At 46.8% G+C, this 27,899-nt stretch overlaps 1 protein-coding gene across 1 annotated transcript in view; it reads right to left on the reverse strand.

The window, feature by feature from the left end:
- The window catches only part of C7 (complement component 7), a 49,547-nt gene that overhangs the window by 18,868 nt on the left and 2,780 nt on the right, over positions 1–27,899 (reverse strand). The window contains exons 3-11 of the mRNA XM_015409328.1: positions 26,547–26,619; positions 21,005–21,146; positions 18,070–18,211; positions 14,653–14,791; positions 11,834–11,968; positions 10,315–10,558; positions 8,177–8,293; positions 3,345–3,511; positions 356–584 (exon numbers count right to left, since the gene is read on the reverse strand). Of these exons, the coding sequence (XP_015264814.1) occupies positions 356–584; positions 3,345–3,511; positions 8,177–8,293; positions 10,315–10,558; positions 11,834–11,968; positions 14,653–14,791; positions 18,070–18,211; positions 21,005–21,146; positions 26,547–26,619 (1,388 nt within the window). The remainder of the gene's footprint in view (positions 1–355; positions 585–3,344; positions 3,512–8,176; positions 8,294–10,314; positions 10,559–11,833; positions 11,969–14,652; positions 14,792–18,069; positions 18,212–21,004; positions 21,147–26,546; positions 26,620–27,899) is intronic.

Below are 27,899 nucleotides of genomic sequence, written 5' to 3' on the forward strand. Positions count from 1 at the left end.
CCCAAATAGCAAGTTATTTCTGCAGTTGCTGCTGGTATCAGAAGGGGACAAGGAGAACCATTAACTGTTGGGGCACACCTGCAGCTACCCAGTATATTCAGTAACCACCACACACACACACACACTCTCTCTCTCTCTCTCTCTCTCTCTCTGTATATATATATATATATATACACACACAGACTACTGCATAAACTGCTTTACTCCAACTACTTCAACATATCACTATGTGGGGAAAGGAACTGGGCCTTTAAAAAACATACAAATTTCTGCAGCTGCTCAGGGCTGGGGTGTAAGAATAACATATTTCACTGTCTGTTTTCAAACCCCTAAAACCTTAAGAGACATGTCTTACCTGGCTGGTCTTTGACAAGAGTTCCCAGTTCGCAGGCTACTCCAAAAGTATCTGGCTTGCAGACACATAGGCACTGAGTCTCTACAATGACCGGCTGGCCACCATTTTGGCACGGATGACATCTGCAGGGATCACTCTCAGACATGTACTCTTCAATGGCTTGTTTCAAGTAGTGTCTTTTGACTGAGGCACAAGGGACTTCTTTTACCAACTCGTATAATGGTTTGATCTGTATGTGATAAATACATTCTGCTTAAATAGTTCAGACTGGAACATTATTTACTTGTTAGCTTAAAAAGCCCAGAACTGCTTATGGGTTAGGGCAGAATCTGGCAAAAAGTTATGTCCTTTTAAACCCCTTGACTTCAGATCCTTGGTACCAAACCACAGTTTGAAACACATTACAGTAAATTTGGTTTGAAAGATACTGACTGTGGCTGAGTTCAGACTGGCAGTTTGGCCGGATAGAGGCACGTTTTACAAACACATTAAAGGGGCCGGTTCACACAGCCGCAGCTGTCAGGCGTTCCCCAGCCGTACTCAACTCGTCCTATGATGATTCCCTACCACGTTAAAAAAACACCAGGTGAAAGCTGTAGCAAACCATGGAGGGCTGTCCAATTCCCCCAGAGCCAGCAATAGAATACACGTTTGTAGCAAAGTATTATTTTATTGAAGCCATGATGAAACTGGAACAAGTTCACTGTTTAGAATACTTGGGACGGTCAGAGCAGGGGATAGTAAAGCAAATTCAAACCGACAATAACTAATAGACTTGGTTCCCGCTCATGTGGGTGGATTCTCAGATTCGCGCTCATAGTCTGAGAAGCAACGGTTTCCTAAAAGATAAACAATTAGCTCTTCTCACACTCTAGTTCATTATAGCCTAAGCGAAGCCGTCTCTTCCCCGCACCTGTGACCTTGCAGATAAGCATGTTTCAAAGCTGTACTAGCGTTCATAGAAAGGAATGCATGAGACAAGCAAACCTGCAAATCATAATACTAGGAAGCATGCGCGTATGGAGATGTCATGGGAAAGAGGGGGGGGGTTTCCATACAGGGTAGTTACAAACAGCACAGAGTTCTTTGGCAGCTGGCTGACACGGGCACATTGATCCCACTTCCCAGAAGTGTGCACTCTAAAATCCACAAACAAGCCACATTGCTGCGGTGTGCCTATGTGCATAGGCGCATGTCGCCGAAGTGAAACAAAGCCGCTTACAGCCACGCCACGCCAACGCAGTGTGAATGCTCCCTTGCGCCTCCTCCCTGGTATGCTCCCTCCCACATCAGTAGGTGCAGTGCAGCCGGGAATCCCCGGCACAACTTGGTCCTGGTCTTTTTGCCCTGCCTCCCTCGTGCTTCATACTACCAGTCTGTCCTCAGCCTGTGTCTGTACATCCAGCTGATGTATAAGAGATATTTGGCATCAGCTAGACAAAAAGCATTTCCCGAAGAATGCTGATGTGAGGGAGCAGACAGCTATTTATTTATTTACTTCATTTATACCCCTCTTTTCTCCCCAGTGGCTTACAACATTCTCTTCTTCTCTAGGCCTGTGAGGTAGATTCAGGTGGGGGTAGCCGTGTTGGTCTGAAGAAACAGAGCAAAGTCTGAGTCTAGTGGCACCTTTAAGACCAACAAAGTCTAATGCACACGGAAGCTTATTCCCAGAATTAAACTTCGTTGGTCTTAAAGGTGCCACGAGACTCAAACTTTGTCCCTGTGAAGCAGGTTAGGCTGAGAGTGTGTGACTGGCCCAAGGTCACCCAGCAAGCTTCCATGGCAGAGTGGGGATTTGAACCTGGAGTCTCCCAGATTCTAGCTTAGCACCCTTAACCACTGTCCCACAATGGCTCTTAAAGCTTAATTAAAGCCATGTGGGCCACCAATTCAAATTGGAAGGGAGGCGGGATTTAAAAAATGGGAGGGGGGCGAATCTGTGCAGGGAACTATAATGTTATTCTGTGAAGCTGTAACTTAACAGAATCTGCCAGTGCGGGGTGCACAGCCTGATGTCTTGAAATTTCCTCATGTACTGCCTTAGATCTGAGTTGCTCGTATTCTGTAGAGTGACCAGAACTCAGTGAGAACCGGGTTTGATTTCTCACTCCTCCACATGCAGCTGCTGGTGTGACCCTGGGTCAGTCACAGTTCTCTCAGAGCTGTTCTCTCAAGAGCAGTTCTGTCAGAGCTCTCTCAGCCCTACCTACCTCACAGGGTGTCTGTTGCAGAGAGAGGAAGGGAAAGGAGATTGTGAGCTGCTCTGAGACTCCGAGTGAAGGGCAGGGTATAAATCTAATCTCTTCTCTCTGTCTCTTTAAGTTCCTTTTACCATCAATATAGAGATGCCAGGCCATTGGCCAACATTGGTAGGACCTTTAGGGGTATGGCCTGGGGGAAGAAATGATGTTGCATGTTGCATGATGTCACATCCCAGAAAAAAAGACATAAGTACCATGCAGTTTTTAGGGACAGCCAGAGCATCCCCTGATACACTAATGTCACATCTGGGTTCTTCACCCTGATGTGACTCACAAGTTGTGTGACACCATTTCTCCTGCAGGTCTGGGGACTGAGGGCAGGCCCACTAGCAGGAGCCAGAAGTGGGGCCCTGGCAACCCTACATCAACAGTGTAAAGTACTGAGTAACAAACAGCATTTTTAGAAAATCCCAAAGTGGGCTAAACTAACTGGGGCAAGTAAACAAAACGAGATGGAACCAAAGGGGCCTTCGGGATGGAGCCCAATCAGCCTCTGAATCAAGGGCGTCACTGATCTGGGTGGCAAAGGCTGCAGAGAAAGTAGTTGTAACAGCGCCAAGACATAGACAGGGTTGATGAGCTGAAACACGCAGGCCCATAAGTCCACCGTTCCCCCACGCCCCACCCCAGTTGAAAGCTCTCCAACTTCCCCTTAGAACATCCAATTTATCCTTTCTACACTTCAAAGAAGCTGGTTTAATCAAAGAAATAACACATAGCCTTACTTTTTGCTTGATGACTCTGGGATAATCGATCACTGATCTAGCCCATGAGGAATACTGTTCACTGTTTCCAGCCGGATCCCCAAAGTCCAAGGAGTACAGGGCCTGTATAGCTGCTGCACTTCCCCCCTCAACCACAAGATTCAGTTTAATCTTCTTGTTGCTGTCACCTTGGAAGAGCATGTGGAGGAAAGCACCGACAAATAAAGCATGTTATATCTGTCCGATAAAGACGACACAGCTTGTACAAATGGCTTAGCTGGGATAGGCGACATCCGTCAAGGGTCTGGTTTTGGCCTGGGCAGAGATTCAGTTGATGGTTCCTATACAAAATGTATGGTAGCAACTGACAAATGGCAGTGTCCTCCTCCAGAGTATGAGTCATTTAAGTAGCATGAGGCTGTTTAGATTCCAGAAGTTTCCAGGTGTGCTGGATGGAGCACTTGGGCATAGGGGTGTGATTATCAGCAACCCAGCTTCAGGTTGCAGAGAGAATAACAGTGCGAGGGTAGCTTCACTTCACATTGTGTTGCTTTTCTAAGTATAACTTTATGTCTGTACTCATAAGAACATAAAAGAAGCCTTGCTGGATTATCCATCCAGTCCAACACCCTGTTATCATACAGTGGCCAAAATCCAGGTGCCACCAGGATGTCCAACAACGAGGCCACAACCCTGGAAGCCCTTCCATTGTGGCTCCCCAAGTACCAAGAATATCCCCCCAAGCATCACTGCCTCAGACATAGTGTTCTATCTATGGCTAATAGCCACTGATGGAACTCTGCTCTCTATGTTTATCCAATCCCCACTTGAAGCTATGCTTGTAGCTGCCACCACTTCCTGCGACAGTGAATTCCACATGTTAATTACTCTCTGGGTGAAGAGTACTTGCTTTAATCTGTTCTAAGCCTACTGTTCATTAATTTCACTGAGTACCCATAGAGTTCTTGTATTGTGAGAAACGGGGGGGAAAGTACTTCTTTCTCTGCCTTCTCTATCCCATGCATAATTTTGTAAACCGCTATCATCCCTAATCTCTTTAACCTTTCCTCACAGGGAAGGTGTTTCATCCCCTTAACCATTTCCGTTTACCTTTTCTGCACCTTTTCCAATGCTATAATGTTGTGTGTTTTTTTTGAGGTACAGTGACTCTAGGAATTAATGACATCCAAAACTTTCTATCATCAACAGCCTTCCTCGGGTCTTGCAAACTGAGGGCCCTCTTGGCTTCCTTGATCGAGTCCATCCACCTCATGTTAAGTCTTCCTCTTTTCCTGCTGCCTTCAACTTTTCCTAGCAGGGGCTGCGGTCACACGCAACAGTAGCCACGCAAGAGATACGGAAGACAAGCGGAGTTTCCGGTCGCGATCTCACCAGCACATCTGGGAAGCGTAGCGCTTCCGTGGCACAACTGAGGCTTCCTGCCGAAAAAGCGCAGCAAAAAACTAGTACCTTGGAGGTACTAGTTTCCAGAAACTGCGGGGCAAGGGCGGGCGTCTGATCGCGTTTCCGGTGGCATCCGGCGCCCGCCCATGTCCCCTTGCGGAAAAGGGGTTTTTTTTTCCCACGTCTCCGTGGATGCGCACACGCACCCAACGGAGCATGCGCATTCGTAGTGTACACAAAAAAAGAAAACCAGTTCGCCGCGCCGCGCGCTTCTTCATTGCGCGCAGGCGTGTGTTGTGATCGGCACCTCTCCCTTGCCATGGAACCTCCACAGTACCTCCACAGAACCTCCACAGTAGGTCTGATCGCTTTACTGCATGTTAGTTTGCCCCGGGGCAAACAGCCACACTTCTCCTCTGCAGTTTCCTGCCCGTGTGACAGGGGCCATTATTGTCTTTTCCGGTGGATCTTGTCTTCTCATGACGTGACCAACATACAATAGCCTCCGTTCAGTCATTTTTGCTTCTGGGAAGAATTCGGGCTTGACTTGACCTAGAACCCACTTATTTGTCTCTTTTGGCAGTCCACAATATTCCTAAAACTCTCCTCCAACACCACAACATTTCAAATGAATCTTTTCTACAAGTCGGCTTTCTTCACTGTCCCAACTTTCACATCCATACATAGTATATGGGGGGAATACTATGGCATGGTTTATCTTAATCTTGGCCTCTAGCAACACTTCCTTACACTTAATGATCTTTTCTAGTTCCTTCATGGCTGCCCTTCCCAGTCTCAATCTCCTTTTGATTTCTTGGTTGCAGTCTCCTAACACTCAGTACAATATGGGTTCTTGCCCTGCTATGGTTAATAGAAGCTCCAGGTGGTGATTTCTACCTAGGGCTGCCAAGTGGGGGCGGGTGGCGGGTAAACCCCCGCTTTGGAGGCCCGAATTCCACCGCCGTGGAATCGGGCCCCGGGGGGAACTCCGTCCCCCCAAGCGCAGCGTGGCTGCGTCACCAGAGGTGATGCAACCACACTGACCACGTTTGGGGCATGGCCCGGATCGTCGGAGGGAAAAACCTATGGTTTTCCCTCCGACGATTGTGGCCACGCCCTCAACGTGGTTGATGTCGCGCGTCACTTCTGGCGATGTGCTGGCGCGCACGCTTCTGGAGAGAGCTCCCAGAGCCCGGTGAGGCTCCCCCGCCTGTGAGGTTTTTTTTTACTTGGCAACCCTATTTCTACCATGAAAATGATGCAAAGAGGATAGAGACAAACATTCCCCCCTGCTGCTGTGAACATGCCCAGGTTCAAATCCCCCCCCCCTTCCTCTGTGGGTCTCATGATTTGGCCTTCAGAGACACTGGCTAGCAGCTTCCTTGTAATGTTGCTATCCTAGCTCTGCAGACTGGAGTGGTTGCCCAACTTGAGATATCCCACAAGAACTATGCTTTAGAGGGTAGTCTTGTTGGTCTTCAGTAAAACAGATTTGAGTCCAGGAGCACCTTAGAGTTTCTGGGTATAAGCTTTCAAGACGTCTGACCAGATGTCTGACAAAGGGAGCTCTGACTCTCAAAAGCTTATACACAGAAACTCTTATTGGTCCTAAGGGGCTACCAGACTCGAATTTAACAGCCTTGCTCAGGTCTTGCAAACTGAGGACCATGGCTTCCTTGCAAAATATACTTCAAGATGGAAGAAAGGTGAATCAAGTTAAATCAGTAGCCCCTCAAAACATCTCCCAAAGCCACTGCACCCTTGTATGCACATAGACACATTGCGCTTTTGCCACTCAGAAAGAGAACCCAGTTATAAACGGGAACCCCGGAGGAGGGCATGTTACTCTTTTTCTTCTATATCTATGGTTGCAACTTATCCCTGTAGTTCTGATAAACAGGGTTGATAAACCTCAAGGGGATAGATGGAGATCTACAGGGTTTGCAACTAGGCTTGCCAAGTCCCCCCGGGGGGCGGGGAAAACCCCGCCCCAGAGGCCCGTTCCCCGCCGCCGCCGGATCGGGCCCCGGGGGGAACTCCACCCCGACGTGCACGTCAGCAGGAGGTGATGCGGCCACGCCGGGTACGCTGGGGGTGGGGCCAGTGTTCATAAGAACATAAGAGATGCCAATGTTGGATCAGGCCAAAGGCCCATCCAGTCCAACACTCTGTATCACACAGTGGCCAGAAATACCAGTGCCATCAGGAGGTCCACCAGTGGGACCAGGACATCTGAAGCCATCCCACTGTTGACCCCCCCACAGTGCCATCAGGAGGTCCAGCAGTGGGACCTCCTGATGGCACTGGTATTTCTGGCCACTGTGTGTTCCCTCTAAGCTGAGTTAGTGTGAGCTAGCTCATAGTTTTTTAGCCCCCAGCTCACAGATTTTTGTCTTAGCCCAGGAAGGATGGCTCCAGAGCAAGCTAATTTATGCAGCAGCCAAATCGCTCACTCACAACTTTAATGCCAGTAACTCACAAAGTAGAATTTTTGCTCACAAGACTCCACAGCTTAAAGGGAACATTGGGTGGGGCCACAGTCATCCGAGGGAAAACTCTATGGTTTTCCCTCAGATGGTCGTGGCCCCGCCCCCAGCGTGCCCAGCGTCATCACGTCACTTCCTGGTTACTCCTAGTTACTCCTGGTTACTCCTGATCGACCTGGGAGTCCCCCGCTCCGGAACAAGGTGAGACTTGGCAACCCTATTTGCAACTGATCTCCAGGTGTCAGAGATCAGTTCACCTGGAGAAAATGGCTGCTTTGGAAGGTGGACCCTATGGCATTATACCATATTGAGGTCCCTCCCCTCCCCTCCCCAAACCTCACCCTCTCTAGGCTCCACCCCAAAATCTCCAGGCATTTCCCCACCCAGATCGCATGGGTGAAAAAGGGTGGGGGTGGGATAAAAAGCAGCACTGTTGGAAGTACTGCAGACATTTTAAACAGCCCACGACAGCGATTCAGAAGCACAAAGAAGAAGTGAAAACGGAATAAAGCAGTTTCTGTCAAGAACGGCTCAACCATGCTTTGCTAACGGATGGGAGTGGCTTTGTATGAAAAGGTAAATAAAATCCATTAGCAGCTGGTTGCTAAAATGGTTCTGGTCTGAAATGGCATAAGAAATCCATTAGACACCAGCTACTAAAATGGATTACAAAGGCAGTTTGAGAGGGGCCCATGGCATCAGACCCCACTGACATCCCTCCCTTTCACAAATCCTGCCCCCCCCTCAGGATCCACCCTCAAAATCTCCAGGTATTTCCCAACATGGAGCTGGCCCTGCTGATAAATGATAATGTGCACCTGCCAAACTTCCCTTTCCTGCTCAGCGATTAAATGACAGGAGCCCACCTTTTGTAAGAGGATCTCATCACTTTAGTGCAATGTCCATTTCATTGACATGATTGATGTAGCTGCTATTAATTAGCAGAAATAAGGGGTCATTTACCTGACGATTGCCGTAACAGGGATTCCAGTTTGTTGCATTCGATGGATATTTTCTCGATCATAAAAAGGATATTTAGGGATGATGAAACGCATCGATGCATGTCACTCATGCTCAGAGCTAGTAGGAGGAAAGAGATCCATTATTTTTGACTATGCGATGAAGGCTGAGTGCTCTACTGCCAGGGTTCCCCGAGAACTTCCTGCTAAATGGGACCCCAAGTGTTTCCTGAGACAGCCTGCTCGATGCTGCTACTTCAGCAGGACGAGTGCATATTCTACACTGTAGAATGCCTGAATAGTTATGTCACAGCAGGGACATCGCATTTGCATTTGAAGTCATCTGTGTACAAAACAGACAATTCGACCTACACAATTAAACTAGTTTTAACCTAATGTTTGTTGCTGCGTGTAGGAGAGCCACATCTGGTTTAGGAACCCTGCTGTGGTTCAGGCTGACCTAACACACCCTGGGACAGGGAGGACAATCTAGCAGGAAATACACAGTTCCCATTCATTCCGAAGGGGCTTGCACAGCAGAACTTACTTAAACTGTTGGTATCTCATACTGCTCTTGAGCTGGCTATCAATAAGCAAATACCAAAAGAAATGATGATACAAATAACATACATTCAGGTGGGTAGTAGGGTTGCCTCCCTCCAGGTGAGGCCTGGAGACCTCTCGCTTTTATAACTGATCTCCAGATGACAGAGATCAGCTTCCCTGGAGAAAATGGCTGCTCTGAAGGGTGGACTCCATGGCACTGTACCATGTTGAGGTGCCTCCCCTCCCCAAACCCCGCCCTCTCTTGGATCCACCCCCAAAGTCCCCAGGTATTTTCCAACCCCGAGCTGGCAACCCTAGGGGGTAGCCGTGTTGGTCTGAAGCAACAGAACAAAAGTTTGAGTTGAGTGGCACCTTTAAGTTTAATTCTGGGTATAAGCTTTCATGTCACTCGACTCAAACTTTGTACACATAATGTATGAATCATAAAACTAACAATAAGACCAAGTGTAAACACCACCCTAAAATGAAACGATCCAAAAACATTTTGAAGCAGAAATGTTTTATTTATTTATTTATATTTCTAGCCTGCCTCTAGAAGACACAAAGTCAAGTGCATGAGAGGGAGGAATAATAAAGGTCCTGGAAGAATATGAGCGGGTTTTGCCCGGTGCTTAAAGTTTAGTGGCAGGGCCTCAGAAGAAAATCTTAACAGAAAGGCAATCTTGAATGTATTTATTCATTTTTTTTTCATTTATATCCTGCTTTTCTCCACAATGGGGACCAAAAGCATTTTACACTGCTCTCCTCTCCTCTATTTTATCTTCACAGTAACCCTGTGAGGTAGGTTAGGCTGAGAGTAAGTGACTGGGCCAAGGTCACCCAGTGAGCTTTTTTGGCAGAGTTGGGATTCAAACCTGTGCCTCCCAGATCCTAGGGGTTTTTTTATATTTAAAAATATGAAAAATTTACATTAAAAATAACATCAACAATCCCCCGGGTTCCCCTCACCCCCCCCCATAATTAAAAAAAAGTTCATATAAACGACTTTATAAAACAACAAGGATCTAACTCAATTACTATAACTACACTCCACAGAACAGACTGTAGACCTAACATGAGGCTAATCAGAGATTTATCAGGTCCAAATTATCGGCCGTAGCAGGAATCACTGCTTGCGACTTCAGGTAGTCTAGGATTGGTGCCCAAGTATGAAACAGTCATGATTTATAGGTGGTATGTGTTTCTCGTAGGATTTTATCAGTCAATTTAGCAATTATAAAGCAGTCCCGTATTCTATTTTTCCAAGCTGAGCTAGAGGGATCCCTACTATCCTTCCACTTAGCCGCGATTTCCATCTTTGCTAAGGCAAGTAGTGTCAGGATCCTAGATCCTAGTCTGATACGCTCTCCACTACACCATGATGAGTCTCCCACCACACTAACTCTGGATGTAAGAGGTTCTTCAAGTGTATTTCCCATGGGATTGTACCCCTTGCACACCTGAATAGGCCTTCCCCAGCATTTCAAAAAGAATGGAATATTTTGGGTTTGCTTCATTTTTAGACATAAAAATCGAAGGCATTTTGGTTGCTCATGAGATGTTTTACTATTTAGAATGATTACTCCAGCCCATTACCTTTTGCTTTCATGTCATCTGTACCTATATGAAGCAGAGCTTTATATAGTCCTCCTAAAGATCCAGAGTGAAAGAAGTGTGTTCCAAAACGGTCAATTAATTTTCGGTATGCATTGTATTCATAGAATGCGGGGAGATTGGCGAGCTCTTTCCAGAAGTCCTCCGCAAGCGTTAGAAATTCTGGCTGATTATTGATGAACTGGGCAACTTCCACACTGTTTTCCAAAACCATAAGGCGCTCACTCTAGGAAGGGGAGGAAAAAATAAACAAATCAGGACACTGTTTTCATAGTGGCAGAAAAGTATGGATAAGAGGGGCTCCATAGCTGATATCTTCCTTTCTGACAAAAGAGCAGATTGATTACTGCTTTGTTTTCAGTGGTCAAGCATACCATTTTGATTGGAGTTCAGTGCCACCTGAGAGATCAGAAAGATTTTCAGGGTAGGAACTTTGGAGAGTCAAAGCTCCCTATCTGACAAAGGGACCTTTGACTCCTGAACTCTCATACCACCAAAATCCTGTTGGCTTCTAAGATGCTACTGGACTCAAATCAAGCTGTTCTTCTGCAGACCAACATGGCTACCCCTGGAAATGATACCATTTTTGTTGCTAATGGGCAAAAGAGTGGGGTTGTTCACCTACTGCTCATCACAGGTCCCCGTCACACGGGAGGATTGGCCCCGCAAGAGGGACAGATCGGGGGTGCATCAAACGGGCGTGATCACACCGCAACATCTGGGATATGGAGCGCACCCGTCCCCGATCCGTCCCTTCCGGCTGAAACCGAGCATCAACGCCCCCCCCCCTAGAAAACACTACTACCTACCAAGGGTGTAGACTTTCCAATTTCCCGGGGGGGGGCTGGGGCTGGGCCAGAGGCATTGCTTTGCTAGGAGCAAGGGTGGCTCCCGGGGGAGGCTGAGTACCTTCCTGAAAATTTCGGCGGGGGCTGAAGCCCCGCCGCCCCCACGAAGATTACGCCTATGCTACCTACCTGAAAATCTGCATCAAATGCGACCATGGGATTGCCGGCGCGCCCGTCTCCAGCAGCATGCGAGGCCCCCGACCAAACTGTGCAGGCGCACACATGCGCAGCAGGCTGCCTCACTGTCCATTCCGTGGCTTCCCCCCGGCATCTGATTGTGCCGGGGAGCAACTGCGCGGTGGCTTGGGGGATCTGTCTGATCCCGCCGCCACGCGTCTCTTTTGATGCGGCTCAGAAAAGCTGCGCTTTGGTCGTGTCTTTTCCCCCAGTGTGACCGGGGCCACAGTCTACCAAAGCATGAGTGGGGAGAAGGCAGGCCTGTTGCTGCACTCTAGAATTGCCAGGTCCCCCCGGGGGGCAGGGGTTTGACCTCTCGACGGGCCTCTTACCCACCAGCCCAGATCCGGCCGCCGGGGGAAGTGTGCATGCACACGAAAGCTTACACCCAGAATTAAGCTTTGATGGTCTTAAAGGGGCCACTGGACTCAAACTTTGTTCACTTGGAGAAGGAAAGAGAACGTCAAAATATTTACCTGTGACTCGCCTGCAGAATTTGTGTTGGTTTTAAAGTAATTGCTTGAGCTTCCAAATCCCTGGTTCACATTGTGCTTCATATAAGACCAGCTACTGTCATAAAACTCAGTATGAAAATCATTCTGAATCTGCACCTATAGACAAAACAAAAAAAATTATAGATCATATTCTTTCCCCCCCCCAAAGAGAAAATATCTACTAGCTTGGTTTGCAGTACTTCTCAGCTCAGATACGGAGACATGTTAAGAGAGTCTCTGTGTGTGAAGTGCTGTCAAGTCACAGCCAACTTATGGTGCCCTGTAGGGTTTTCAAGGCAAGAGGCATTCACAGGTGGTTTGCCATTGCCTGCCTCTGCCTAGCAACCCTGGACTTCCTTGGTGGTCTCCCATCCAAGTGCTAACCAGGGCTAACCCTGCTTAGTTTTCAAGATCTGATGAGATTGGGCTAGCTTTGGCTTTTGTTGTTGTTGGTGTTCAGTTGCACAGTCGAGTCTGACTCTTCGTGACCCCATGGACCACATGATGCCAGGCCCTCTTGTCTTCTACCATCCTCCAGACTTTGCTCAATTTCATGTTTGTTGCATCGATAACCCTGTCTAAACATCTCATCCTTTGCCGTCCCCTTCTTCTGTTACCTTCAATCATTCCCAGCATCAGGGTCTTCTCCAGTGAGGGCTCCCTTCTCATTTGGTGGCCAAAGTATTTGAGCTTCAGCTTCAGTATCTGGCCTTCCAGGGAACTGTCAGGGTTGATTTCCTTTAGGATTGACTGATTTGATCTCCTTGGAGTCCAAGGGACTCTCAAGAGTTTTCTCCAGCACCATAATTCGAAAGCATCTATTCTTCAGCTACCCAAGTCTAAAAGAGTATACTGGCATTAAAAACAAACAAACTAACCATATGATCTATGCAATCTCTGTAGTATGATCTAAGTGATGCTAATCCAACAGAAAGATTTTACATAACAATACCTATCATTTTATGTTGTGTATTCAGTATTTACAGCACTTCTCCCCCAGAGGACTGAAGACCTTTGCACTCATCACAGGGACTTATGCATGGCAAAATCCCATTCCATTGCTTTCAATCAGAAATGCAGGCCCAGTTTATATACTGAACACATTCAAATGGGGGAAGCTTTTCCCAGTCTGTAATGGTTCAGATTGCAAGTGGACTATCATGTTTCATGCTTTCCCCATCTAGAAATATCTCTGTACATGCATAACTAGCATGTCAGATAAAAAGAATTCAGTGTAGCCTTCTCCCTGACACACTATGTTTCTGTGCTCACGGTCAACTCTGTGATGGAAGGCACATTCAGAGGTAAGTAGGAACCAGTGTTCCTTCTAAGCTGAGCTAAGCTCACAGTTTCTTAGCCTCCAGCTCACACATTTTTGTGTTAGCTCAGGAAGGATGGCCCCAGAGCAGACTAATTTATGCTGCAGCCAAATAATTCTTTAATGCCAGTAGCTCACAAAGTAGACATTTTGCTCACAAGACTCCACAGCTTAGAGGGAGCATTGGTAGGGACACTTTTTAAATGCTCTCCGAAAGAAATTTTGTTCCAGAATATTGCCATTCTGATCCTGAGTGTCCATGTTGAGGAATAAAACAGCATGCATATTCCTTTTTGCCCATTTCCCACTGGTGCATTCCATATTTGGGGGCAAAGTATGCATTTGGATATGCCCTAGCATTATGGAAATACTACAGAAGTGCAAATTGCAACACAAGTATGTATCCAAATATGCACCAGGGGTGCAACTATACAAATTAAATTCACAGACTATTCATTGGAAGGAGGTGGAATGGACCACTGGATGAAACTATGGAATGGAATCCAATGGAATGGAAGAAATGACATCCGCCCAGCTCTAGCTTCACCACTTAGTCCTGTACACAGAACCTGTGAAGGGACAAGCCAACCTTTGTACAGCAGGAGTCAGAACGAGCGTGCTAACTCTGGCCTTACTTGTGATCAGTCTGACAGTTTAAGTGTCACTCATTGCTCTGTTGTAGAATTCCAGGGCAACAGTCCATGTCCTGTGTATACTATCTAAGCAGGAAGGACAACATTTGCTCAGGCCGAAAGGCACTAGACCTTAAATCCTGGTTCAACCCTGTCCCCCAAACTTACATTCTACACTACACTCGAGTTCACCCCTGTAATTATCTCAGGGTATTTTTTTGTTTCCACATTACATTGCGGTCACCCCGGTTTCACCCCACACTTATCCTGGGATAAACAGATGCTGTTATAACCAGGGATAAATGCAAGGTATTGTGTCGCGAGTTGAACTCTGATAAAACCAGGGGTGAGATCTAAGTGCGGAAAGGACAACTGTGTGTGCAAAGATCCAAACCCAGACTCAGTACACTATCAAAGAGGGGATTTATCCCAGTGTTCCAGAGAAAGAACAGGGGGATCAAATCACCTCAAACAAGGCCTGAGGGGGTCAGGAGAACCCCGGGCCTTGTCACAGAATGCTTACCCAAATGTGGAGCACAGCACCTACATGTATACAAACTGTTTGATGTGTATGCGCTGTGTTCATGTCTGGGCAAGCTTGCATAGATGTGACGGGACCAGCATGCCGACTCTCTCCCCTCCACCTGGGTTGGCTTGTTCCTATTTGTACCATAACTCTGGTAAAAGTATACACTAGCCATAAACAGCAAGCAGCTTTTGCTGGATCGTGGCCATGCTCTATAACCCATCTGAAACCCTTAAGATAAAGCTGTATCACAATTACATTAACTTTTTTTAAAAAAGAATCCTGAAGGTAATTCTGTACCTTTAAAAAGCTAAGACAAGCATACCTGGAATGTGTAAGAAAGGACACTGACACTCTGGCGATAATAGTCTCTCTGGTCAACATTAAACACCTTTCGGCACTGGCCACCAAAACTTTTCGTATGGATGACTCTTCCTTTGGTTTTACCTGTAAGGGCATCAAAACTGCAAAAAAGGAAAGGAGAAAGGATACTGCACAGTTATCACATAGGCTGTAAAGCTCAAGGGAGTTAGAAATATCGGTTGCAATTGATATCAGTACAACTGTAGACTGTGGCTGACCATTCTTCTGAGCGAAAGGTACAGCCTTCTTCCAGTGCCACAAGACTTTCTCTGGGTGAATAGTCTATCATCTTTCACTGGTGGAAGAACTTCTTCTGCCAAAGAAAGGCTCCTTTCAACCTAGCAGAACAGATTGGCAGTATACAGGGTGTGCAAAAAAAATTTCGCCCCCTGTTTTGGGTCTATTGGACCCGAAAAATATCATTATTCCTGAATATTCCCGAATCCCAATATTGGCACTGTATTGGGATTTGGGTAAATATTCAGGAAACCCAAACTTATTCGGTTTCATTATACCCTATGGGGATCGTTCCACAAAGTATAATGAAGTTCAGAAGGCATTTAAACTTTTAATGCCTTCTGAGTTCACTTGCTGAGTTGCACCATGGTGGGAGCATGACTTGGTGACTTTAGAGGGCATTTAAACTTTAAATGCCTTCTAGCCACGACCAGTTAAAAGCCAAATAATATCAGCTTTTATTCGGGTGCAGCTATTTCCGTAGCTGGATCAGATTCTCTAATCTGATTAGGCTGAATAAATACCTGAATAAATACCTGAGAAATACCAATAAAGTATTTTTCAGGTATCTATTCAGCTTGGTATATACCGAGCACACAGCCCTATTAAATTTGCAAAAAATTACACACAGAACAGAGTGTAGTTTCAGAGGGTAGTCGTATTTGTCTGCAGTAAAACAGATGGATCCAAGTCCAGTAGTGCCTTGGAGACCAGGAAGATTTTCAGGGTATGAGCTTTCGAGGGTCAAAGCTCCCTTCGCCAAAAACCTGGCCTAAGACAGCTGACAAAGGGAGCTTTGACTCTGAAAAGATCACACTCTGAAAGTCTTATTGATCTCTAAGGAGTTACTGGACTCGAATCTAGCAGAACAGAGTATACTTCTTTAATAATTACGTTCTTGATTGGTAGACCCATGGTGCAGTTCCCCAATGCAACAAGTTACCTTAAAGAATAACAAAATTTTCCCCTAGATTGTGTTGACAGCAGAGAGCAAGTACCTGCTAATTCTAATGCATTTTCATCTCTATGGAAACTACCCTAGCTAAGTTTCGTTTTGACCTAAAATTAATGCAACATGAAGAACAATCGTGGCCAATCTACTCCCATTGGTTTTCTCTTTGTTCGTTCTGAATCGAGGTCAGCCACAAGATATATTTTTTTTAAAAACCCTGTAATTTGTATGCTTTTAATTAATCATCTAGCCTTTGTACTGAGGCCTTTGTAAATGCACCAAGAGTGAATCCACCACGCTAAGGCACAATAGTAGTTCATGGCCAGCCCTATGTGCCAGTCTGCTGAGATACTGGACACAAATCTAGCTGTTCTACTGCAGACCAAAACAGCTGCCCTCTGAAACTATCTGCTGAAATAGTTTCAGATCAGATATGGAGAGTCGAGCACTGTAAAGGGAACAACTTGCTCGTGCACAAATGTAATATCACAACCTTCAAAGACCAGGGATCCCAGTCTGGGGACTGAGACTTGAGACCTTGGAGAGCTGCTGCCAGCCTGAGTAGACAACAGTGGCCTTGACGGACCCATGGTCAGATAGATTCAATATAAGGCAGCTTCATATGTCCACATCACTGTAGCAATCAGAACCAGACCTGCTAACTATACCTCTCTAAAGAGAACCTATAAGATTGTAACTTTTGTATATAGCCTATCACAGGTGTGTGTAATGGGTGTGGTTGTGAACGGACATATAAGCAGCCTGTGGGCTAGCTACTGTATCTCTTTTTTCCTGAAATCACTTAAGTAAAGCATGAGCTGAAATCACTCAAGGATGTGTCAGTCGCAGTGCTTTAAAATGCCATAGGGCGATTCTGCATCTGGCATTCGCTCCACATTTCCTCGACACTAAGGAAAAGGTGCGGCTCAAAACCACACCCAAATACCCCAGGGCAACCCTGTACTGACTGAGAAGTCACCCCTGAATGGCCATAAATCTATGCAGAAGGTACCATTAAACCTGATGATGAAGAAAAGTGAAAGCGGCATACAGTGTACCATAAAATCCAATGATCCAAGAAAGTAAAAGCAGCATAAAATGCAGAGGGGAACATCTGTTCCAAGGTGGGTTTGGTAAAAGAATGGAGGGAAAAGCCAATACAGAATCGTCCATAGAGTCCACCCTCCAAAGCAGCAATTTTGTCCAGGGTCAGAGATCTTGGTCGTCTGGAGATCCACCATAATAGCAAGAGATCTCTAGACACCACCAGGACATTGGCAACAACAGGGCTTGTGAGGCTGTGCTTTCGTGACCCAATGCTGTGAAATCTATTTTGGTCTAGTTTGACTCCTAGTTTTCTGGTGAAATGAGGGTATGGGAGTCTTATGGTCTGTGTGTACTTTGGGAACAGGCAAACACTCAGACAGATGTTGCAGATCAGTTTCACAAAAGCAGATCTGATGCACTTGGAACTTGGTGCTGGAGATATTAAAGATGTCTTGACCTGGGAGGTGGAGCTACAGAGTTCACCCTCCAAACAACTGCCCTTTCGCCACTGGCTCCTCCCTGCTGGGCTTTCTAGACATCAAAGAGCTCTCAACCCCAGAAGAAAGAACTACAGAATTAACTTCGCAAAGGGGACTAATATATTAGGAGTGGGAGAAGAGGGGGAAGAAATAGACAAGAGTATGTTTTTCAAATGTTATGAGTTGCTTGAGGACTTTAAGAGCAAAATGTGGATAATAAATATAATTCTGTTGTTGTTCAGTCGCATAGTCGAGTCCGACTCTTCGCGACCCCATGGACCAGATCACGCCAGGCCTTCCTGTCTTCCGCCATCCTCTGAAGTTTGCTCAATTTCAAAATATAATTAATAAATACATAAACTCCCCAAGAGGAGAGAGATCAAAAATACCATCAAGGATTCTGTCTCCTTTTCTGGCAACCTTCTGACTTCAAAACAGTTTCTTGCCAGCCACCCCCTCCCCCAAAAGATTATATATTTCTAGTGTCCAAATATCTCCCTGTCATCACTGACAATTAAAGAAATCATCTTTAGATATTAAGTGGCATAGAAGTCCAGTGAAAAGGTAATCTTATTTCACACAGCCATAACATAATGTATGTCAAATGCTTTGAACACTTGGAATGTACTATGTAGATGTAAATAAGAATTGCCAAGGACCTTACCCTGCACCTGTCAGTTCCACATTAGGAGGTAGCTTATTGGTGTCACAAACCACCTTGGTTACCTCACATCGGTCTTCATCGGACCTGTCTTCCTCACAGTCATAATCTCCATTGCACACCAACGACCTGCTTATGCACAGCCCTGCGGGCATAGAGAAGATAGCCACAATGAAACAAAGCTGCCAAGAACCACCGCAGGCCCACAGAGAATGGGGTCACCACCCTCACACCTCCCATATACAACAAAACACCACATGAAAGCAAATCACACGGTGCGCTCAGCTCCATGGTCCTCAGTTTGACCAGGGACTCTGGAAATTTGTCCCCAAAGTTGTCTGCCCTCCATCCATTGCAGAGGAAGTGATCTAAGCAAGTACTCTGTTGTTTTGGATTAGAACCTATGGGTGGAACCTGAAGAATTCTTGCTGATAGCCCTGCCCTTAGTTATATACAGTCATAGTTGGGATCTGGTCCTTACTGAATCTACTTGTCAGCTAGGTATTGCCCAAAAAGAAAGTGCAAATACCACTTTAGTGATACATATACATTTATTTTTTTCCACCCCCATCAAAAATATTTTATTCACTACAAACTTACAAATAGGGTTCCCATTTGCCTGCTTATGTCAGGAGAGCTCTAGGTAATTGAGGCCCTTGCCTGTTGGTGCTCACCTGATTGGTGGGTGTAAGCTGGGACTAAAGGGCATGGTCCTCGTAGTGAGAACATTTCAAAAGGCCTCAACTACTTACAGGAAATTTTGACCATAGAGTTTCTGCTGATTTCTAGGACTACCCTTGTCCTTTCTGGGTAGCTCTAAGAATCACCAGGAATTCTATGTTCAGAACTTCCGGTTAAGTAGACGAGGCCTTATTTTTCTTTTAAATTTTTCTCCTGAGATGCTGCCCCCCATAACCCTCCCATGGGTGCCTGGCAACACTAGGATACAAACCATATCTTATATCCTGATCCAGAACCCAAGTTTGTATAAAGTGGCTGGCAGTGAATCTCCAAGGTTTCATGCAGATAACGGCTTTTCTGTTTACCTGAGCTCTTTAACTGGAGACGACAGGGACTGGACATGGGACATTTGGCATGCAAAGTGTGCACTCTAGCCAATACCCAATTTAGTAGTGTTATCCTAACTAAGCTTGCCAATCTCCAGGTGGTGGCTGGAGATCTCCCACTATTACAACTGATCTCCAGGCGACAGAGGTCACTTCACCTGGAGAAAATGGCCGCTTTGAAAGTTGGACTCTATCGCATTATGCCCAAACCCCACCCTCCTCAGGCTCCACCTCCGAAATCTACAGGTATTTCTCAACCTGGAGCTGACAACCCAGATCCTAACTGAGACTTGGGTTACAATTTGCATTTCTGCAGGCAGAAGTACTTCTGCTCATAGAGTGCAATTTCCCCACCTTTCCCCTCCTGTGTGAGCTCAAAATCCTTCCTGCAATCAGGGGTCATTTTGGGGGGGGACGCGGGGGACACACTTCCGGTGATGTCAGGGGGTGTGGCATATGCTAATGAGTTATGCTAATGAGTCCCCCTAGCTCTTTTTCTACGAAATGACCCCTGCCTGCAATCCTATTCCTGGGCATCTCCTGTGCCCCAGCAACAGAATCTCAGGGGACAATTTGGGCTTCTGCGGGAAAGGGAGGGGCCAGGAAAATCATGTTCCCTGAGAAGAAGTTCTTGAGTCAGGGCAAACATCAGTCACGATCCGATCCATTATAATGAAATAGGTTTTTAAGGTTAAATATGTTTCTGGGCAATTTGCTTCCAAAGAAATATCCATCTGATATGGTGCCGCTAAACATTAAAATTTAAAACAATCTTTTCAATTGACCAAATGCATGGTGACTGTAGCAGACCAAAATGTATTCCTTAATAGAATTATCTTGCTTTTTCGTATCTGCAAACAGACCAGACTTTCTATTTAGAACAACTCTTTGATCACTCATAATACAGCTCCTCAGACAGCCAGGCTTCAATTTGTCAAGTTTACCTAACCGGAGCACTTGCAGAAGCAGCTACATATAATAAAAATACAACCACCCCCAGGGATGCCAGCCTCCAGGTGGGACCTGGGGATCCCCTGGAATTACAGCTCATCTCCAGACTGCAGAGATCAGTTCCCCTGGAGAAAATGGAGGCTCTGGAGGGTGGACTCTGTGGCACTGTGCCCCATTGAGGGCCCTGTCCCCCCCTGGCTCCACTCCCAAATCTTCAGGAGTTTCCCAGCCTACATCAGGAAACCCCAGTGGCTGGGGGGGGGGCTGGCATCTTCCCTACCCCTCCCAGAAAAAAAACCACTACCACAAACTTTATGAAATTATAGTGGCTGACCTCCTTTGCTATCACCATCACAGAGATTTTGTTTGTAGTATATAAAAAGCCTTTTAATACAGTTTTAAAAACCCTAGACCCTATATGTTAATTTGCAATGTCTCGGCTGCTAATTTTGAATTTCTGAAACCTTTTAATCCTCCCCTTTTCTCCTCGGCCTGCTTTGCATTTCAGGCTTTGGAATCTTGGCCTGCGGTCCCTGCTTTGCTTACATCCCTCTTGATAAACACCTGTGATCAGATCTTCCCAGCATTTTTTGAAAGGTATGTTGCAGCCGCAGAATCCACCCCCCCCCACACACAACTGCATCAGGGCCACTGGGCAGGGAACAAAAAGTTGGTGCCTGTCTTATCTCTCCTCTGGGGCAAATAGCAGTGCAGAATGGGTGGTTTGAATCTGCAAAAGGAATGCTCCTTCCTTCCCATTGCAGCATGGTCTAAATACAAATGAGGTGGGGGAGAGCATGGCTGCAAAATACCTTCCAAAACACTGGGCAAAAGTCACTTGCAGAGTTGTAATGTACCGCCCTGCCCAGCAAAATGTGAACCCCCTCTCTCCAGCCTACGGAGACTTCTTCCAAACGTACCTGAAGCACATCTAAAACGATCGCCACAGCCATCCTCTGTTGGGCAGCCTCTCGTAGGAGTGCAGGTACGGGATTCGAATGACTCCCCGGAACACGGATACCCCCCGAACTGTCCAAACGTTGCTATTGTTCGTCTGCGAATCTAAATCAAAAACAATCCTTTAAAAGCACTCTGACTTTTGGCACTTGCACACTGAGCTTTAAGCATAAGAAGGACAGGGATGGGGAGCAAACTGTCACTTCTGTTAGCAAGATCAAAGCCTAAACCCTACAGCGAGGTGTGTTGGCATTCTCCACCACCTGATGGACGGGGACCGACGATTACATTTGCAAAATCAGTATGTGGATTAGGGCTGCCAGCTCTGGGTTGGGAAATACCTGGAGATTTTGGGGGGTGGAGCCAGGGGAGGGCAGGGTTTGGGGAGGGGAGGGGCCTCAGCAGGGTATGATGCCATGCAGTCCACCCTCCAAAGGAGCCATTTTCTCTGGGGGAACTGATCTCTGTAGTCTGGAGATCAATTGTAATAGCAGGCGATCCCTAGGTGGGTCTTGGGGAGGGGAAAGATCTCAGCAGGATGCCATGCCATAGAGTCCACCTTCCAAAGGAGCCATTCTCTCCAGGGGAACTGATCTCTGTTGCTCAGAGATGAGTTGTAATCCCAGGAGATCACCAGCTACCACCTGGAGGTTGGCGACCCTGATGTGGATACATCCTAACATACCTTCATGCTGCCACCAATGTTCCCTCTAAGTGGCGGAGTCTTGGGAGCAACAATTCTACTTTGTGAGCTCCTGGCATTAAAGTTGTGAGCGAGTCATTTGGCTGCTGCATAAATCAGTTTGCTCCGGAGCCATCCTTCCTGGGCTAAGACAAAAATCTGTGAGCCGGAGGCTAGAAAGCTGTGAGCTAGCTCACGCTAACTCATCTTAGAGGGAACACTGGCTACTACCACCAGTGTCGTGCTTATGTCATGAAGACTGCATTTAAGGCTGCGTTTAAGATTGCAGTGCTGAGAACACATGTCTGAAGCTCCCGCACAAGAAGGCTGCAGGGGAGTTCTCAGCCTCATGACCCCAGAGGGAAACAGGTTGTTTCAGGGAAACAGCAGAACAAGTGACAATAAAGAATTTGCAAATGCAGTATTTGCCTCACCCTGGATGGGCCAGGGTAGGCTGATCTTGCCAGAGCATAAAAGCTAAGCAGGGTCAGCTCTGGTTAGTCCTTGGATGGGAGACCACGAACTAATACCAGGGTCTCTATGTGGAGGCACGCCATAACAAACCGACTCTGTTCATCTCTTGCCCTGAAAACCCTACAGGGTGTCATAAATGGGCTTGACTTGATGGTACTTTGCACACACACAAACCAACTCAGTAGTTACTGCTTTATTCTCCTTTAGGTGCCAGGCAAAAACAGTTCTTTTTTTAACCCATGCTTTTAACAAAGGGATTCTGTCTTTTAAGAAGAAGAAGAAGAAAAGAGATTGGATTTATACCCCGCCCTTCACTCGGAGTCTCAGAGTGGCTTACAGACTCCTTTCCCTTCCACTCCCCACAACAGACACCCTGTGAGGTAGGTGTGGCTGAGAGAACTCTTTCAAGAACTGCTCTTTCAAGGACAGCTGTGCCAGAGCTACGGCTTGCCCAAGGCCATCCAGCCAGGTGCAAGTGGAGGCATGGGGAATCAAACCCGGTTCTCCCACATTAGAGTCCGCGCACTTAACCACTAGACCAAACTGGCTCTAGATGTTTCAAGATCTCCTCCTAACCTGATTATTGTCTTACCAATGCCACTTTAGGCTGCTTGATTTTATGTGCCCTGGATTGCTTTCGTTAGCTGTTTTTATTTCTAGCATGTTTTTTTTTCTAGTCATGATCTCCTCCTAACCTGATGATTGTCTTACCAATGCCACTTTAAGCTGCTTGATTTTATGTGCCCTGGATTGCTTTTGTTAGCTTTTTTTATTAGCATGGTTTTTTTCCTAGCTTGGTTTCTTTTATTTATCTTTTTATTGGAATGATATTTTTAATTCTTTTTACTGTGTTTGGTTTTGTTTTATTGTTGTGAGCCACCTCCAGCAGATCCGGAGAGGTGGCATACACATTTTAAATACCGAATAATTAAATGTGCCAGTCCTGGTAGGCCAAAAGGATTGCCAGCCTTCAGGTGGGGCCTGGAGATCTCTCGGAACGACAACTGTTCTCCAGACTACAGAGATCAGTTCCCCTGGAGAGGGTGGCCTCTATGGCATTATAGCCTGTTGAGGTCCCTCCCCTCCACAAACCCCACCCTCCATAAGGCTCCACCCCTAAATCTCCACCAATTTACCAACCCAGAGTTGGCAACACTATAGGTGGAAGGTCAAATGAGAAGTAGGGTTGCCAAGTCGACTTACCTGGAAAGCGGGGGGATTCTGGGCTCCGTCAGGAGTCTTCCTGCGCACGTGCAAAGTGCACGGGTGCCACAATGACATCACCAGAAGTGATGTCATTGCATCGCCCATGTTGGGGGCGTGGCACCATGACTTGAGGGAAAACCATAGAGTTTTCCCTCGATTCACAGAGTGTCCCCCCCACAACATGGCCAGCATGATGGTGTCACCTCCGGGTGACATCATCACACTGGGGATGCCCTCCGGCAGGGGGTAGAGTTCCCCCCGGGGCCCAATCCACCGCCGCAGGGTAACAGGCCTCCTGGGCGGGAATTTACCCGCACCCAGCGGGGGCTTGGCAAGTCTAATGAGAAGTGACAGAAGTAAATCCAACCTCAGGTTCTGTTGAGTAAGTGTGGGTGGGTGGAGGTTGGAAGTGCACCATAGTCAGGGGGAGGGGAGCAGAATCCCTAGTTTTCTATACTTTTTGACTTCAAATGGTTGCAACTCAAATTTGCCCCCCCCCCAAGAAATTACAGGACAATGAAGATGCCGGGAGATATGCTACTAGGATTGCCAGAAGGTACAGTTTGACTCCTGTCTGCAGCACAAACAGCTCCCGAAAGGCTTCATGGAAGAAGAATTTCAATTCATATGAGTTTAATCAGCCTTCTGTAGGTCAATTTACACATTCATATGCTAGGATTAAGTTGCTATCCTGTGCCTGCTCACTTGAGAGAAATATTCAGTGGGACTGACCATCTTCGAGTAAACAAGCAGAGGACCACACTGTTAATGCCACATTTGTGTATATATATTTTTCGTTATTCAGATTCATGCAAACCACCAAAACAGATTGTCCTTTTTATGATTAGAACTGTAAAAGGTATCCAGGGAGACATTCTTGCTATCCACTATCCATCTGTAGTAGAGGGATGCTATGAAATTTTGCAAATTAGCTGGCTGCTTTTTAAGATCATCATTTTGATTTTGCAATCAAATCTACGAGGTTTTTTGTTTTTGTCACACTTTCTGGTTTCGTGTGATGACTCATCTGTCAAATCTATGAGTTTTTCAGTTGCTGTGTGACAATAAACAATATTCCATGTGTATACATATGCTTCATATATACATATAACCATATATATGTATTAATATGTTGTGTGTCCACATCTATCTGTCTATAGATGACATACACTGAACATATAAATATTGTACAAATGGTGTTAAAAACACATCAAATAAATGAATGAATCAACAATACCAGCAGTGAAAGCGGATGGACTAAAACTGTTCAAAGCGACAAGAGGGGGGGGACACAGCAACCCAAAGGAATATTTTAATTTGTCACAGCTTTGGAGCTGACATCCTCCAGATGTCTGACAAAACTTAAGCCTATGTGTTTTTCCATCAGGGCTGCAAGTACTTTCTGTTCACATATCCTATATTATATTCTGTATTGTTTTTACCACCCTCAGCAAAGTCTGAAGCTTTCCTCGCGCCTAAGGGGTCTGCCTGCAACTTAAATGGCTTGTCTTTCAGTAGAGGAAAATTTCAAACTTAGCTGAGCAGTGAAGTGAAATCCAGGCCACAGATTCCCAAGTTTCTGAAGACACATTATGGCCCCGGTCAGACGTGCTGTAAAGCACGCGGGGCGGGGGGGAGAGCGACTATTTGCACCGTCGCGGTCTGATGTGCCACTATGCGATCAGACGCGACGGCAGCTTCCCCGCAGCAAAGAGGACAACGGGGGAGGAAGCCGCGCGCCGGCGCAATCACACGACGGGAGGCTCCCATAGGCGGTCCGTGGCAAAGCGTTTGCCACTACATACAATGAGGTGGTTCTTTACCGCGCGGCTTCGGCGGCTTGTCACGGGTTCGCCACGGGAGTGCTACGCCTCCCAGATGTTCCCGTGTGATCGCGCCCAGATACTCCGCGGGACTCCCGTGCCTTCAGCGGGGCAAATGCTCCATGTGAGCAGGGCCTACAAAAGGCTATCACCTTTTTAAAGTGTTTGATCTTCTCACGGCTTTAATGAAACATGGGGAAAGTTATGTGCTATGGCAGATGCAGATATATATCACGTAACTGAGTTGTATCGTTGAGGGCGAGGGCTGCCAGCTCTGGGTTGGGATGTACCTGGAGGTTTTGGGGGTGGAGCCTGGGGAAGGCGGGGTTTGGGGAAGGGAGAGCCAGTTTGGTGTAGTGGTTAAGTGCGCGGACTCTAATCTGGGAGAACCGGGTTTGATTCCCCACTCCTCCACTTGCACCTGCTGATGGGACCTTGGGTCAGTCGCAAGCTCTGGCACAGCTGTCCTTGAAAAAGAGCAGTTTGTGTCAGAGCTCTCTCAGCCCCACCCGCCTCACAGGGTGTCTGTTCTGGGGAGGAGAAGGGAAAGGAGTTTGTAAGCCGCTCTGAGACTCCAAGTGAAGGGCGGGGTATAAATCCAATCTCCTCCTCCTCTTCTTCTTCTTCATCAGCAGGATGCCATGCCATAGAGTCCACCCTTCAAAGCAGCCATTTTCTTCAAGGGAACTGATCTCTATTGTCTAGAGAGCAGCTGTAGTAGCAGAAGATCTCCAGGCAACCTATTGAGGGCTGGCTGAACATCACGAGAATGAGATGTAACACTTGGTTAGTCCTGAAGTACTTAACACGAGATCCTAATTTTGGAACATGGTGGGCCCTAGTCAGAGTTGCCAGCCCTGGGTTGGGAAATACCTGGAGATTTTGGGGGTGGAGTCTGAGGAGGGCGGGGCCTGGGGAGGGGAGGGACTTCAGTGGGGTATTAATGCCGTAGAGTTCTCCTTCCAAAGCTGCCATTTTCTCCAGGTGAGCTGACCTCTGTCGCCCTGAGATCAGATGTAATCTCAGGAGATCTCCAGCTACCACCTGGAGATTGACAGCCCTAGCCCTAGTTGGGACCAATGCTCCCTCTAAGCCGTGGGGTCTTGTGAGCAAAAATTCTACTTTGTGAGCTACTGGCATTAAAGTTGTGAGGGAGCGATTTGACCGCTGCATAAATTAGTTTGCTCTGGAGCCCTCCTTCCTGAGCTGAGACAAAAAAATCTGTGAGCCAAAGGCTAAAATACTGTGAGCTAGCTCACACTGACTCAGCTTAGAGGGAACGCTGGCTTGGTACACATACGGGCAATGTTTATAGTATACCTGGGTCTTATTGCAGCCGTCACATTCTGACCAAGGACCATACGGATTCCAGTTGCAATGGATTGCGGCAGGTCTGTCGGATTTTTTAAGGGGAAAAGAAACATTGTCAAGGACTGCAATGCAAAGGTCGGAAGACCAGGGAAATGAATATGGGAACAATGAAGTATAATGGGAGTCTTGCAGCAGACTTGTAGTAGTATTGACTTACAGTCTGTTTTGAAAACTACATTACACCTCCCTGCTAGGATTGCCAGTCTCCAGGTGGCAGCTGGAGATCTCCTGGAACTACAACTGGTCTGCAGGTTACAGAGATCCAGGGCTATTTTTGGGCAGGAACGCACAGGAACGGAGTTCCAGCTGGCTTCTGAGTTGGCCACACCCAGCAGGAACTCATTAGCATAACAGGCCACACCCAACAGCAGAAACTCATTAGGATTGGCTACATTAGGGGTGTGTGGCTGAACATGCAAAGGAGTTCCTGCTACAAAAAAAGCCCTGGGTTTTGACCACAAACAAGGTAAACAGAATAAGAAGCAAAAGGTGGGTGTGGCTGGATGACCACACTTCTGGTAACATGGGGGTGCGGCCTAATATACTAATGAGTGGTGCTGTCAGGGGTGTGGCCCAATATGCTAATGAGTTTCTGCTATTGGGTGTGGCCTATTATGCTAATGAGTTCCTGCTGGGCTTTTTCTACAAAAAAAGCCCTGCAGAGATCAGTGCCCCGGAGAAAATGGCTCCTTTGGAAGACAGACTCTGTGGCATTATACCCTACTGAGGCCTCTCCCTTCCCCAAACCCCACCCTCCCCAGGCATCACCCGCCAAATCTCCAGGAATTTTCCAACCCAGAGCTGGCAGCCCTGTCTCCCTCCCTTTTAGACTTGCTAATTCCAGGTTGGTAAATCCCTGGCGATTTGAGGGTGGAGCCTGGGGAGGCCACATTTAAGGGAAGAGATGGACCTCAGTGGGGTACAATCTCATACAGTCCAACTTCCAGAGAAGCGGTTTTCTCCAGGGAAAACGATCTCCGTAGTCTGGTGAGTCGCTGTAATTCTCAAAGTTCCCTCCAGGCCTTACCTGGAGGTTGACAACCCTACTCCCTCTCAGCCTTGAGCAGTCCGGTACATAACTGACAAGGCAGAACAATTCACTGACTTGACTCCTGATTAGGGTAGCCTATTCTAAACCAATTGTAACCTACAGTACTTCAATACTAACATCGTATGACATTTATTTTTTGGGGGGAAGCCCCATGGATTTAGCTGAGGCCTACTTCTGTGTAAACACGGGTAGCTGGAAAGTTGGGTACTTCCTTGTCAACAGCAATAGTTAGCCTGCCAGCCCCTCTTTCC

This window comes from Gekko japonicus, unplaced genomic scaffold (assembly GCF_001447785.1).
Source record: "Gekko japonicus isolate JY-2015 unplaced genomic scaffold, Gekko_japonicus_V1.1 scaffold650, whole genome shotgun sequence".
NCBI lineage: Eukaryota > Metazoa > Chordata > Lepidosauria > Squamata > Gekkonidae > Gekko > Gekko japonicus.